General features: G+C 40.8%; 1 protein-coding gene across 50 annotated transcripts in view; it reads left to right on the top strand.

Moving 5' to 3' along the window:
* Positions 1–13,491, top strand: part of ANK2 (ankyrin 2) — a 584,595-nt gene that overhangs the window by 466,823 nt on the left and 104,281 nt on the right. For all 50 annotated transcript variants that reach the window (XM_086407163.1, XM_086407151.1, XM_086407166.1 and 47 more), the window contains 4 exons: positions 167–265; positions 5,896–6,093; positions 9,760–9,858; positions 10,407–10,505. In XM_086407163.1, coding sequence (XP_086263289.1) covers positions 167–265; positions 5,896–6,093; positions 9,760–9,858; positions 10,407–10,505 — 495 coding nt within the window. The remainder of the gene's footprint in view (positions 1–166; positions 266–5,895; positions 6,094–9,759; positions 9,859–10,406; positions 10,506–13,491) is intronic.

Raw genomic sequence — 13,491 nt, forward strand, 5'->3', positions numbered from 1 at the left:
AAACTGTGTTTTTCCAGACTGAAGAATTAGGAAGTAATTGTGCCTTTACCAAGATTTCTTACACCTTTGGATATAATGCTATCTTTCACAAAAAGGCACATTTTTATTGTGTGCTATCCAGAGCAGTGGGTTTGCTTAAGATTCAGCAATCTCTGTTTCCTGGCAGCGTGGGGAGACGGCCCTGCACATGGCGGCCCGTGCAGGGCAGGTGGAAGTGGTCCGATGCCTCCTGAGGAACGGTGCCCTCGTCGATGCCAGAGCCAGGGTAGGTGCTGGTGCTTGGGGTTTGCTGCTGTTACGCGCATGACTTCCATCTCCAAGGGATGCTGCTGTCCATCTCCTGATGTGGAAATGCCAAGGACTGTAGGTGAACGCATCAATTCAGTAACAGTTTTTCAGGCAGAAATGAAGTGGTACAGTGAATATACACAATGGAAAATACACTCCAATTTTAGAAACATTAACGTTTGAAAAAATATACAGTATATAAGAAATTGGGCATTGAGTAACATTTTAATGATTTTTTTTTAACCTATGAAAGCACTTCCACAAATATCTTCATTTTCATGAGCTTTAATATTTTTATCTATATTATAAAGATACTTACATAATATTTATTTCTTACCACCAAAGCTGATCAAATTTCCATAGACATTTCTTACTAGTTACTGAGAAACAAATCATGTTCAAAGTTTTCATGTTTCCCCTTCATATGCTTTATTTTCCTCCTTTTTGTAATGAGTTCTACTTTTCTTCTTTTCTGATTCTCCATATTTAGACGTTCTGTCCTTCTACTCTTCCAAAATATGGGAGATTGTGTGATTGGATTCTTCCATTTCTAATTCCCCCACAACTTGAATTTTTTCCCTCTTCTTTTAAAAAAAAGTTTTGCTTCCCTGTTTCTTTTTTCACCTTCTTCCTTTACACTGAATATTTTATCAATATCTTCTGTTTCCTTTTCCACGCTGTGCTGTTAACTTTTGCGCTAGCTTCTTTGGGATTCTCATAGAATATTTAAATACTTTTTCTCTCCTTGTTCAATATCTAAGCTAGAGCTCACTTCAGCATGAATCCCACCCTTGTGAGTCCATTTCAGAAACATTAGTGTACTGGAATGAAAGCATTCTACCGGAGTCATACAAATTGTCATTTTAGGCAAGTCATTTCACTTCCGGGTCTTTATGATTAAAATGTAAGCTTGGCCTTAGAAACCTTGAAACTCCTGTAGACTTCCTTAACATTCTCTGACTCTGTGCATGTTGCAGCATTTTTTCCTGCAGACCTTCATGCAGAATGCAGTGATACATGGGCAGCCTTGACATTACTGTTGTGCCTTTAGATTTTATCCACCTTTCTATCCGCTGTACAAGTAGTGTAACTTATGTTCTTTGGTAATCATTATTGTTGTTTTATGCTCTTATGTGTTAAGTGTTTTGTTATTCAGTCTCTATTCTTCCCTGCCTTGGCATTTTTCTTGGTTCCCTCTCCCTCTCCCCCTCGCCCACCCTTAAAGACTATTTTTTAAAAGCAGTGTTAGTTTCACAGCAAAATTGAGAGGAAGGTTCATAGATTTCCAAAAGGCACCCGACCCCATAATCTCCTGATTATTAGCATTCCCCGCCGGAGTGGTACATTGATTATGAATGATGAAGCTACATTGATACATCATGATACCCCCAAGCCCATAGTTTACACAAGGGTTCACCCTAGGTGTTGTACATTCTCTGGGTTTGGACAAATGTATAATGACATGTATCCATCCTTAAGGCATCAATCAGAGTAGTTTCACTGCCCTAAAAATCCTCTGTGCTCTGTCTATTCTCACTTCCTTTCAAGTTTGCCTGGCAATTCAGCTATTAGAAAAAAATTATGGTCAGTCAATGCCCTCTGAGTACTATGAACTTCACTAAGTTTACCAGAAATTATGGTAGTGTTCTGGTAAATATGTTACAATCCATGCTCAATCATAAAAGGCCTTCACATTTATCTCTCTTAATATGAAATGAAGTGAAAGTGAAAGTCACTCAGTTGTGTCCGACTCTTTGCGACCCCATGGACAGTACAGTCCATGGAATTCTCCAGGCCAGAATACTGGAGTGGGTAGCCTATCCCTTCTCCAGTGGATCTTCCTGACCCAGGAATCGAACCGGGGTCTCCTGCATTGCAGGTAGATTCTTTACCAACTGAGCTATCAGGGAAGCCCTCTCTTTTAATATGAAACTACCTAATAGTTTGAGTAAAATTCCCACATGCAGGCACTTCTGAAAACTCCCTCTCTTAACCTAATACCATTGTGCTAAAATTCACTTTCTTACAAGGGGGAGACAGTAAAAATTTTACCCGGTTACCACACAGATCTCTAAGGTCAAGATCTCTGGGTTGTATGTATTCTTCTCTATCGGGTTTTAGAAATATTACCTCATGGTTATATAATCATGGGGCTAAGTCATATTTATGAGTGATATATAATGAAAGAAATGTCATGTCATCACAATAATATCTTTCACTGAAGAAGTGCAAGAATACTCAATTCACTAGTCAAGAGCACGTGTCACATTTTGCTCGACAGACTGGAGAGCAGGGGCTGCCGTGGCCAGGTTCCTGCTCACACTCTGTGCTTGCCCCACCCCCAGATCCAGATGCTTTCTCACCCAGTGTCCCCCACGGACGTAACTGGGGGCGCTGCGATGACCTGCACTTCTGAGAGCTCTCTTGCTTTTAAGCGCCCATGTTCTGTTGGCACAATATGGGGCTCTGGCATTTTCTCTAGGGATTGAGCAATCATAGGGCTCCTGATTTAACCTCACTTCAAACTTAACTGAGACTTTAGTTACCTGCCAGCAGATATGGTTCCTGGGGATCTTGTTAGCTAGAAACTAGTAGCGGAAATTTTATCAAACATTTAAACCCTGTCCCAGCCATTGCTTTTTTGTCATTTTGGTTAAAGGGGTTGGGGCTCAGAAAGTCTCCCTGATTTTTCAAGCTAGTAGTGATGGTAAGGCTGAGCTCATGTCTGCCTGGATCAGGCTGTATTACAGTCAGTGATGCTTTATAATGAGAGAATTATTGCCCCTCATATGGTTGATGGTGACCGCAGCCATGAAATTAAAACAGGCTTGCTCCTTGGAAGAAAAGCTTTGACCAACCTAGACAGCATATTAAAAAGCAGAGACATTACTTTGCCAACAAAGGTCTGTGTAGTCAAGGCTATGGTTTTTCCAGTAGTCATGTATAGATGTGAGATTTGGACTGTAAAGAAAGCTGAGTGCCGAAGAATTGCTGTTTTTGAACTGTGGTGTTGGAAAAGACTCTTGAGAGTCCCTTGGACTGCAAGGAGATCCAACCAGTCCCTTCTAAAGGAGACCAGACCTGAATATTCATTGGAAGGATTGATGTTGAAGCTGAAACTCCAGTACTTTGGCCATCTGATGCGAAGAGCTGACTCATTGGAAAAGACCCTGATGCTGGGAAGGATTGAAGGCAGGAGGAGAAGGGGACAACAGAGGATGAGATGGTTAGATGGCATCACCAACTTGATGGACATGAGTTTGAGCAAGCTCTGGGAGTTCTGGCGTGCTGCAGTCCATGGGGTCGCAAAGAGTTGGACACGACTGAGCGACTGAACTGACAGTTGAAGGAGACCAAGAAGGTCAAGATACATACAGTTTTTCTTTAATATTATCTTCTGTGCTTTCCCAGTTCTTTGCTTTGGATTGAATTAGCTTTAACTGGGGGTGGCAAATTAAACTTTTGTTATTCAACAGGAAAACAACAACCTGAACATTCAGAAGTCTTAGAATCTCTGATTTCAGGTGGAAAAAATTTCTTATTGAATCTGTATGTTCTTTCCTTTTCAATTTTCAAATAGGATTGTACCAAAAATTAAAGAAATTAGGCAAGAAAGCTTATTTCTTAACTTTAACAAACAAAAAACAACTACCTTAGTGCTCTATGGTCTAAGAACCGAGACACTGATAATTTAGCCAGTTACTCAGTCACCACTAGTCAAGGTTTGTCGATTCCCAGCTATGCATTGAGGGGTTATCATTGCCCCAACTCTCTCCCTTGCTCACTGAAAACACATGTTAGAGTGTGTCACTTGCAACACCCACCTCTGTCAAAATCTGCTGGGCGGAAGTCCAAGAAAGGACACCCAGAAACAACAGATGTTCATGATTGCTATCCTCAAGTTCTTTGGTCTTTTGATTGTTGCTGCTGTTTTTGCTTTCCATTTATTTTGGTAGTTGTCCATTCTCTTCACTCCTCTCTTATCTCCTCTGTATTTCAGAGAAAGTTGTATCTTTTAAAGTGTTGTCAGTTTCCTTTCCTCTTGAGAATCCCCCATTGCCCTCTTAGTTTTCTTATGTGTGTGCTAAGTGGCTCAGTCTTGTCCGACCCTTTGCGACCCTTTGGACTGTAACCCAGCAGGATCCTCTCTCTCTGGGATTTTCCAGGCAAGAATACTGGAGTGGGTTGCCATGCCCTCCTCCAGGAGATCTTCCCTGCCCAGGGATCAAACCCACGTCTCTTACGTCTGCAGTATTGGCAAGCAGGTTCTTTACCACTGGCGCCAGCTAGGAAGCCCATTAGTTTTCTTAGTGGCCATCATATTGTCTCTGTAGAATGAACAGACAAAGAAATGTCTTTAGAATCCATTGCCTGAATTCACGTTCTGTTTTAATAACTGAGTGACCTCGGACAGTCCTGGAGAACTCATTTAATTCCTCTGGAAAAGACCGACTAATACATCCTACACCTTCCTTTGAGGTCTGTTATAAGCATAGGACTTGTTGAGTACGTGAAAAAAGTTTAGAAAGTGCAAATTTTTCTAAAATCGCAGTTCTACATAATTCCTATTTATTCTTTTGTTCTTACCATCCTGGATCCATCTCTTCTTGTCACTCCCTCTTAATACTTCTTTTCTTATAACTTTCAGATACTGCGTTTTTTGAACAATTCTTACCCGCTCTATCTTCTCTATTCATTCTTAGCCCTGGAAGCTGGCCCAGCTTCACCTCCTTCACCTTTGTTAGGACATGCCCTTGGGCAGATTAGAGATATACCTCTGTTCCTCACTAAGGTTACCCACAATTTTCTTTTTATAAGAGAATAGTTTGGCCTGGTTTTCTGAACACTGAAAACGTTTTCCTGACCACACATTAGAGTCAGGTGTTTTCTTGAGCCTCCTTGAATGTGTCCTTCCTGTCTCTTATACCAGCTATATCCTCTCCCTTTTTTAAATGAAAAGCACTTGGCAAATTCTTAACCCCATTATCTTCTCGCCAGACTTCCATTTGATCTTTGAAGCCCTGGATGCAAGTCCCAGACCCATCTGCCACATTTCCTGGAATGACATCTTTTTAAATCAGATTACAATATCATCTTTATCCACAGTCTCTCCTTGAAGAAAATAACCAGAATGTGTATCCTTGGCTTGCTAAGTGGAATAATAACAACGTTTTCCCAGCATCCTTTGTTCTTTTTCTCTTGATTCGGTTCCCAGAATACTGTCTCTTGGTGAAAGCTTTTGGATGAGAATCTAGGTCTTAGGACTTCTGGACTACATTTCTTTCTTATTCAGAACCATAAGCTGGTTTATATTTAAACATCAGTGAGGGCTGAAGCCTTAATGAATTGAGAAGCATTTTGGCATGTACAGAAAACGATGACCAAGTTCATGGAAATATCTACTTTTAAAAAATCTGAGGAAGAGTTTGTGACCAAACAGGTCATTCTGTAACAAGATATAAACTGTGGTCAGAGTTGAAATAATTTCCTTTGGGGTAGAGGTTCCTAGAGATTCCGAGGAGACATCATGAAACATCTGGGTAAAATGCACTATTGGTAAAGTTCGGTGTATCCTGGCACTAACTTTTTACTTGACTTGAGTTGTAGGAGGAACAGACGCCTTTGCATATTGCCTCCCGCCTGGGTAAGACAGAAATTGTTCAGCTGCTTCTGCAACATATGGCTCATCCAGATGCGGCCACTACAAATGGGTACACGCCGTTGCATATCTCTGCCAGGGAAGGACAGGTGGACGTGGCCTCGGTCCTCCTGGAAGCGGGGGCAGCCCACTCCTTGGCTACCAAGGTAAGAGGGGTGGCTTCATGCCGACGTGGACCGGGAGCAGCCCTGAGTCACAGAGGCAGGGAGGGCGGAGCTCCTGTCAGCCTCCCACTTACTTCTTTCTCTTTGAAAGTTTGAGATTCATTTTCTAGATGACCAAGGGGGATTTTGAGATTACGTATAGTGTCTTCAATAAAGAGGGCTGGATTTTCTTCTCCTAATTTAATGCTGGTGTTATTTCTAGAACTTTATTATTATTATTTTGGCCAGGCTGTCTGGCTTGTGGGATCTTAGTTCCCTGACCAGGAATCAAACCTGGGCTCCCTGTGGTGGGAATGTGGCGTCCTAACCACTGGATTGCCAGGGAATTCCCCCTAGAACTTTAATTAAGATGATTTCCATAAAGCAGGGGCTACATTCTCTTCACTTTCCATGGTAAAATCTGTAATATATTGCCACGAGGAAAAAAAAATACTATTCCCAAATAACATTGAGCTAGTATTCCTAGTGAGGAAAAGAACACTTCATTAGACTAGCAGTACTGTATTTGTTACGAGTTAAGAGTTTGTCAAGAGTATCACCTAGAAGTTCACTTTACTTAATCTTGCATTTTCCCAACCTTGGTGTCAGTGATCACGCCTTTTCTGGTTTCTGCTTAACCAGCTCACAGTGGTTAAACAGAAGTGGGCTGCAGAATCACACTTTATTAGTCACTATTGTCTAATAGAAAATTAGACAATTTTAATCTAATTCTAATTTAAGTAGAAAAGTAGATTTTCTAAAGAAAATCCATATCACAGAATTTTACTTGTGTTCCAAGTTTAATGCTAGGGCAGACAAATTTTTTTCCACTTGACGCATTGTGTTTGAGATATACTATTTGAATGTGACTTAGAATGAAACATGAACACAATTTACTGGAGCAAAAGAAATGAATTAGTCCAGAAGAGGAGAATGAGCCGTGTTACAGCCTACAACAACTGAATTGTTTGCAGGGCAAAATAATTCCGACAAGTCCAACAGTGATTCAGATTGTAAAGAGACACCTTCAATTTGCTCGTAATAAGTAGACATAAATACAACCTCTGAGAGAGAAGGAAGTTTTCAAGTATAAACTGAAGTATTGCGGTGGCTTCTGTCCTCTTAGTGGTAGAAGCAGTCCACTATCCATTGTGACCTACATGGTTGCCTGTGACTGCAAAACATGTTTTGATGTAAGAAACTGTTAGTTATTCAAATGCTGAAATCTAAAGGGTTGAAAGTATTTTTAATTTTTTTAAAATCATAAACAAGAAAAAGCATGTTTGATTCTTGAACACTGAGGAGGTTCAGGGCACCCACGCTTCATGCAGTTGAAAATATTCATGTAACTTGTAGTCTGTCTTCACATCCGCACTTCCTCTGTATCCTGGTTTCTTCCATATCCATTGTGCAGCCTTGCTAAGTCGCTCAGTGGTGTCCGACTCTGTGCAACCCCATAGACGGCAGCCCATTAGGCTCCTCTGTCCCTGGGATTCTCCAGGCAAGAACACTGGAGTGGGTTGCCATGTCCTTCTCCAATGCATGAAAGTAAAAAGGGAAAGTGAAGTCGCTCAGTCGTGTCCGACTCCTAGCGACCCCATGGACTGCAGCCCACTAGGCTCCTCCGTCCATGGATTTTCCAGGCAAGAGTACTGGAGTGGGGTGCCACTGATTCAGCCAGATGCAGACTGTGCAGTACCATAGTATTTGCCATTGAAAAAAATCTGCATATAAGTGAACTCCCACAGTGCAAACCCATTTTATTCAAGGGTCAGCTCCATAATAATAGTAAGAATAGCAGCAATAGCAACCCAAGAAAGGTTGGGTGATTGTCTCCTCAGACGAAGGTGATAAATAAATGAAATTCAGATATGCAAAATACAGAAATAGGGAACAAAATATAGTCCCTTGTCTTTCAAAGATTTTTAGAATTAAAGTCACTTCAGTCGTGTCCGACTCTGTGCGACCCCGTAGACGGCAGCCCACCAGGCTCCCCCGTCCCTGCGATTCTCCAGGAAAGAACACTGGAGTGGGTTGCCATTTCATTCTCCAATGCATGAAAGTGAAAAGTGAAAGTGAAGTCGCTCAGTTGTATCTGACTCTTAGCGACCCCATGGACTGCAGCCTACCAGGCTCCTCCATCCATGGGATTTCCCAGGCAAGAGCACTGGAGTGGGGTGCCATTGCCTTCTCCGTTATTAAAGCTATGTGAGTGTTTATAAATATCAGAGGGCAAGTGAAATCCTGATGCGATTAACATAGGGGAAGAAGGAAAATGTGTGACTCAAGAGAGATTTTCCACCCTCTATTTTGTGATTCTACAGTAAAGATTCTATGTAGTCTTGTCTAATAATAGTTTCCAAATTTATAAAGGGGCTGGATCACTATTCCAGCAAGACTTTAAGGATAAAAGTTTATTTTTTTTCTTCTTTACCACGTGGTTTATACTTCACCCTGGGGGTCACCCCGGTCATTGTGTGTAGGGAGGAGAGTATTAATAACATATGTTGGCTTAAATGGATTTCTTATATTCTTCCCACGCTTGCAAAAAGCAGATTTACTTTCCTCCAAAGACTGACTAGTACCTAAGGTTCAAAAAAAGCAAAAAGAAAAAAAGACATCTTAAAAATAATTTGTATAGTGATACCATGAGAAAGCAGTGTTGTTTCTTGAGGGATGTTCTGTATTCTGTATTCTGAGGGCCTAAGTGCTCTGGAGGATAGAGCATATCTTAGACCACTTAACCCAGGCATGTTTGTTGTGTGTGTTTTGCAAGCCCTGGTCAGCTTTAGAGTCCTCCCACGCCCACCCCAGTGCCAGAAGAGCATGTGGTTAGACTGTCTGGCCAATAGGATGGATTTGAGATCATGATGTAGGAGCTGTGCCATCCTAGAGGTCTGAGTCCAGGAACTTGGCTGTATTTGTAACACACTGCTAATTAGAGTGACGTGGATTAGGCACACAAGACATTGAATCTGTACATACAAACGTGTAGGAAAACAACAGTTAGTCTGGTGTTAATCAGCTCAATAGAATGCCAGAAGTAAAGCGTATTTTCCAAAAGGTATTAGATAAAGTGTGGGTCTTCTGAGAAAAGGGATAACATTCAGGAGGAGAGGTGGTTTTTAAGGTGAACACTTTTTGTTCTGTCCACCATTTATCTTGCTATTTCTGCAGAAAATGCAATCAACTGAATCACAAATCACTTGTTTTTTTATCATGACTGCTAAAATACCCTAAACCTTAAATGAAGAAATTTGGAATTCAGGTATTATAAAAAGAATAGGAAAAAAGAGTCTGGACAGAAGGCACTATTGTTTTAATCCTGTTAATTTTAGAGGTAAGAAAAAGACAGGATTTTTTTTTTTTTCCACTCACAGATCAGAGCCATTTTACTGACCCTTGCACATTCCAAGCCTATAAGGTCCAATTTCAGTCTCGAAGCCCTCAAAATAAGATTTCTTTTGTCAAGTCTGTCAAGCCAAACTCTTGCTTGTTAAATTTCATTCCTTATTCTAGTCCTCATTTATGACTAACAGATTTAATGTTTCCAGTATTTTTCCCAAGTGGAGAATCAACATAGTTTGCTTAATAGGTTTTGTTAAAAGGATTTTGTTAGCAGTCACAAAGACAAATGCTACATTTTACTTTTGTTCTTCCCATTTTCAGAAGGGTTTTACCCCCTTGCACGTAGCTGCCAAGTATGGGAGCCTGGATGTGGCAAAACTTCTCTTGCAACGCCGTGCTGCCGCAGATTCTGCGGGGAAGGTAAAAGCTTTCAGTAATGCATGTTCGTTCTTAGCCTTTAACTCGGTTAATTTCAAAACTTGGGGGATCGCTGTTTCAAGATATTTTTCTCAGTCTTCTGAAAGAAATATCAATGTAATTGTTGAATCTATGCCAAATAGACATGATGCAGGTGTCTATCTGTGACCTATCCACATACATACCGATTCTGAAGGTGTTTAAAAAGGCTGTGTCTCAAACGTGTGTTGATTTAACAACAGGGTCCAGAACGTCTCTATATTAGAAAGAATCCTTGCAATGTTAATGTAATAATTCTTACATGGCATTTTAGACGTTTTTTTATGGTGGAATCCAGATGCTCTGTGTTAATTGTAAGCTCAACTGCTCATTTTCAGTTTTAGTTACATTTCTAACATTAAAATCATGAGATATTTACTTTGATTTTTTCCTATTGACTATATTAATGCATTAACATGAACTTAATCGGTATCATTTTCCATGCATCCTGGCAGCTTTACAGCAGCTAATGCTAATTTATTAATACTGAAACTTAAACACACCCTTTACAGAATGGCCTTACCCCGCTCCATGTTGCTGCTCACTATGACAACCAGAAGGTGGCGCTGCTGTTACTGGAGAAGGGTGCTTCCCCTCACGCCATGGCCAAGGTGAGGACCACAGAAAGGGCTTACAGGTGTAGGATGTAACTGATCTGACAGCACATGGGAACTGGTTTTTAAACATACGGTATTGTTATAACTGCAACTAGTACTGATAGTAGCTTTTGGTATTAACATTTTTCCTCTTTCATTTGATTCCACAAAACCTTTAAAAATTTTTTACAAGTCAGCAAATATTAAGGAGATGTGCCCAGGAGCCAGGAAAGATGACTCTTACTGCCAGGACTCCGTGTTTTAGACTCAGAAGTATGAGTTTTGACATAAGTTCAGGTTTTTTCTTTTCTTGTATAAACCAAATGTGGTACACCCACCCTTTTATTTGCTCATTTTTTCTGACTCAGAATTTTCATTGTGCTCTATGAAATGCTGTTTGGTTTTTAAATGTTGCATTCTTGTTAACTATAGCATACATCCTTTTAAATTTCTAGTCTAGGAATGCATTTTGGAAGTATGTGTAGCAGCAACTCATAAAAGAGCTCCAACTAAGATTTGAACCTTGGGATGATGTTTCTATCATTTGAGCTGCCTCTTTATTACACTGAAAGTACACATGAATGTCACATAACACCTAACGTCATTATTGTCTGCTGCATTTATTCATTCAGCAGACATATATTGAAAACATGTCAGTTTATTTAAAAAGAAACTATTTATTGTGGTAGAAAAATATTCATGCTATATTAGATGACATAGTAGAGCCACAGCTGTTACTACCTATATGCCAAAGACTACATGCAATATCTCGTTTACTTTCATAATGATCCTGTGAGAGGAGGGTAATTCGATTTTACAGATGAGGAAGTGAGATTTAAATAGGTTAGTTTGCAAGTCCAAAGTTATATGACTAAGAATTGACAGAGCTAGGATTTGATCTCAGACAGTCGGACTTTAGAGCCAGCTCTTAACTACTAGGTCTATTGTATCCCAAAGCATTAGAGAGAGACGTATCCCTCTTCTGGTGTAGCAACATGTACATATATACTTACATGTCTATATACATTCTACATGTGTAATAAAATGGAATACTCTATTTAGAAGTTTATTTTGTATAATATTTTGTATATAAAAATGTTATATATGATAAACTATTACACATACTTAAACTTTGTACCCATACCTACATATGTGCCTATATGTGTATGTGTAAATATGTATATACATATTTTATTGTTACAAATATATAGCTTGTGATGTTTATCAAAAGAGCAGGACGTATATTATTATTGCACATACTATTCTTATTTATAACTCCTTTTCTCTATAATGTCATCAATTCTGCAATTGTCATAAAATGTCTTTCTTCTTACTAGACTATAAACTATTTGAGGACAGTAATCATGTTGTATTCATATTTGTATGTCTCTGAGGTGTCTCATACACGATTATGTAGGTTCTCAATAAATTTTAATGAAAGAATGAAGACTGAGCAACTATCCCAATGGAATAAAAAATACCTGCTCATTTAACATCCCAGTGTTTTTTCCATTAACTTTCTAGGCTGAACATTTTAAACAAAGATATGAAAGACTTTGTCAATACCCAACACAACTCTTTATCTGAACTCTTAATATGTATAAAGAAAGGGTTGTTGTAAAACTAAAATGGATGTTCTCCCCCTACAAGAGACTCTCAATCTACCAGGGAGAGAAGACCTAACTTATACTGTGTATGGTTTTTCTAAAGAGACAAATATAGCCTTGATCTCTCACCGGACAAAGTGTGGTCCTTACTCAGGAGCAAACATACAGAGTCCCTAAGACTAGGGAGAGCAGCGTCTGCTCCAGGGTTTGCAGTGGGCGGGTTTCAGAGGCTCCTCTAGTGTCTTCTGCTCGCCTGCCCCAGCTTGTCAGGGAGCATGACTCCTGTAGCTCTGAGGCTGCTCCAAGAGCCTGCCAGTGGGTGGACCCCAGCCCTGCTTCCACTCTCGACACTCTGCTCACTACAGCGCCCTAACTGCCCCCAAACCCCATCCATCCCCCCACCCCACCCCACCTCACCCCACCCCATCCATCCCCCACCCCACCCCACCCCGCCTGCCACACACACACACACACACACATATAGCTCTGAGGCTGCTCCAAGAGCCTGCCAGTGGGCGGACCCCAGCCCTGCTGCCACTCTCGACACTCTGCTCACTACAGTGCCCTAACCGCCCCCAAACCCCATCCACCCCCACCCCACCCCATCCATCCCCCACCCACCCCGCCTGTCACACACATACACAGTCCCTGGGAGCCTGGAACCTCTTTGCTTCTTTCTAGCAAACTCCAGAATCCTTTCTTAGTCTTCATTGGGTTTGTTGTTTTTATTTGGTTCCCCCAAATTTGACTCTATATGGAGTTAGGAGGGCTCTTCAGACTACCAGGTTAAGTATCTGCTGGACGGTCAGACCTCTTATATTGCTACAACTTAGCATTCTCTTTGATCTCTTATGTTGTTTTTTTTTAAATTTTTTAAAACCTCTCTGTCCTTCTCTACATGAGTCCCGGATTTTACCTAACCTTGGTAGGTTTACTGATACTTTGCTTAGCTTTGGTAGTCTGTGCTACAGGACTGGGGAGAGTTGGGGCTGAAGAAAGAAAGCCCACTGCAAAAAAAAGAAAGAAATGTGTAAACTGATAGGGTCCACAATAATCTCTGTGCCCTTTTATCCAGTAGAGCCCATGGTTCGAGTGCAGTGTTCTAGATCATGTGGAACGTAAGGGACCTGTGAGAAGGCTTCCAGGAAGAGCTGCTGAATTTCCCGAGCAGCTCAGAGGGAAATGTTCATTGGATCTGAAAAATGCTTCTCTTGACTTGGAGAGAAGGAGACAGTGGGATAACGTAGGGCTGTGTGAGGATCCAGATTTCATGACCACACAGAAGGCCTTTTAAATTCTCAAAGCCCCTTTTCATTTTTCGGGACACTTTGCAGTTAGACTTCAGGAATCTCATAAGAAGCACTTCGTCAGTATGCTGTGCTTCCCTTCAGTGT

The sequence above is a fragment of the Bos grunniens genome, chromosome 6 (genome assembly GCF_055505025.1).
Source record: "Bos grunniens cultivar Pamir isolate PY7600 chromosome 6, Bosgru_T2T1.0, whole genome shotgun sequence".
In the NCBI taxonomy this organism is placed as follows: Eukaryota; Metazoa; Chordata; class Mammalia; order Artiodactyla; family Bovidae; genus Bos; species Bos grunniens.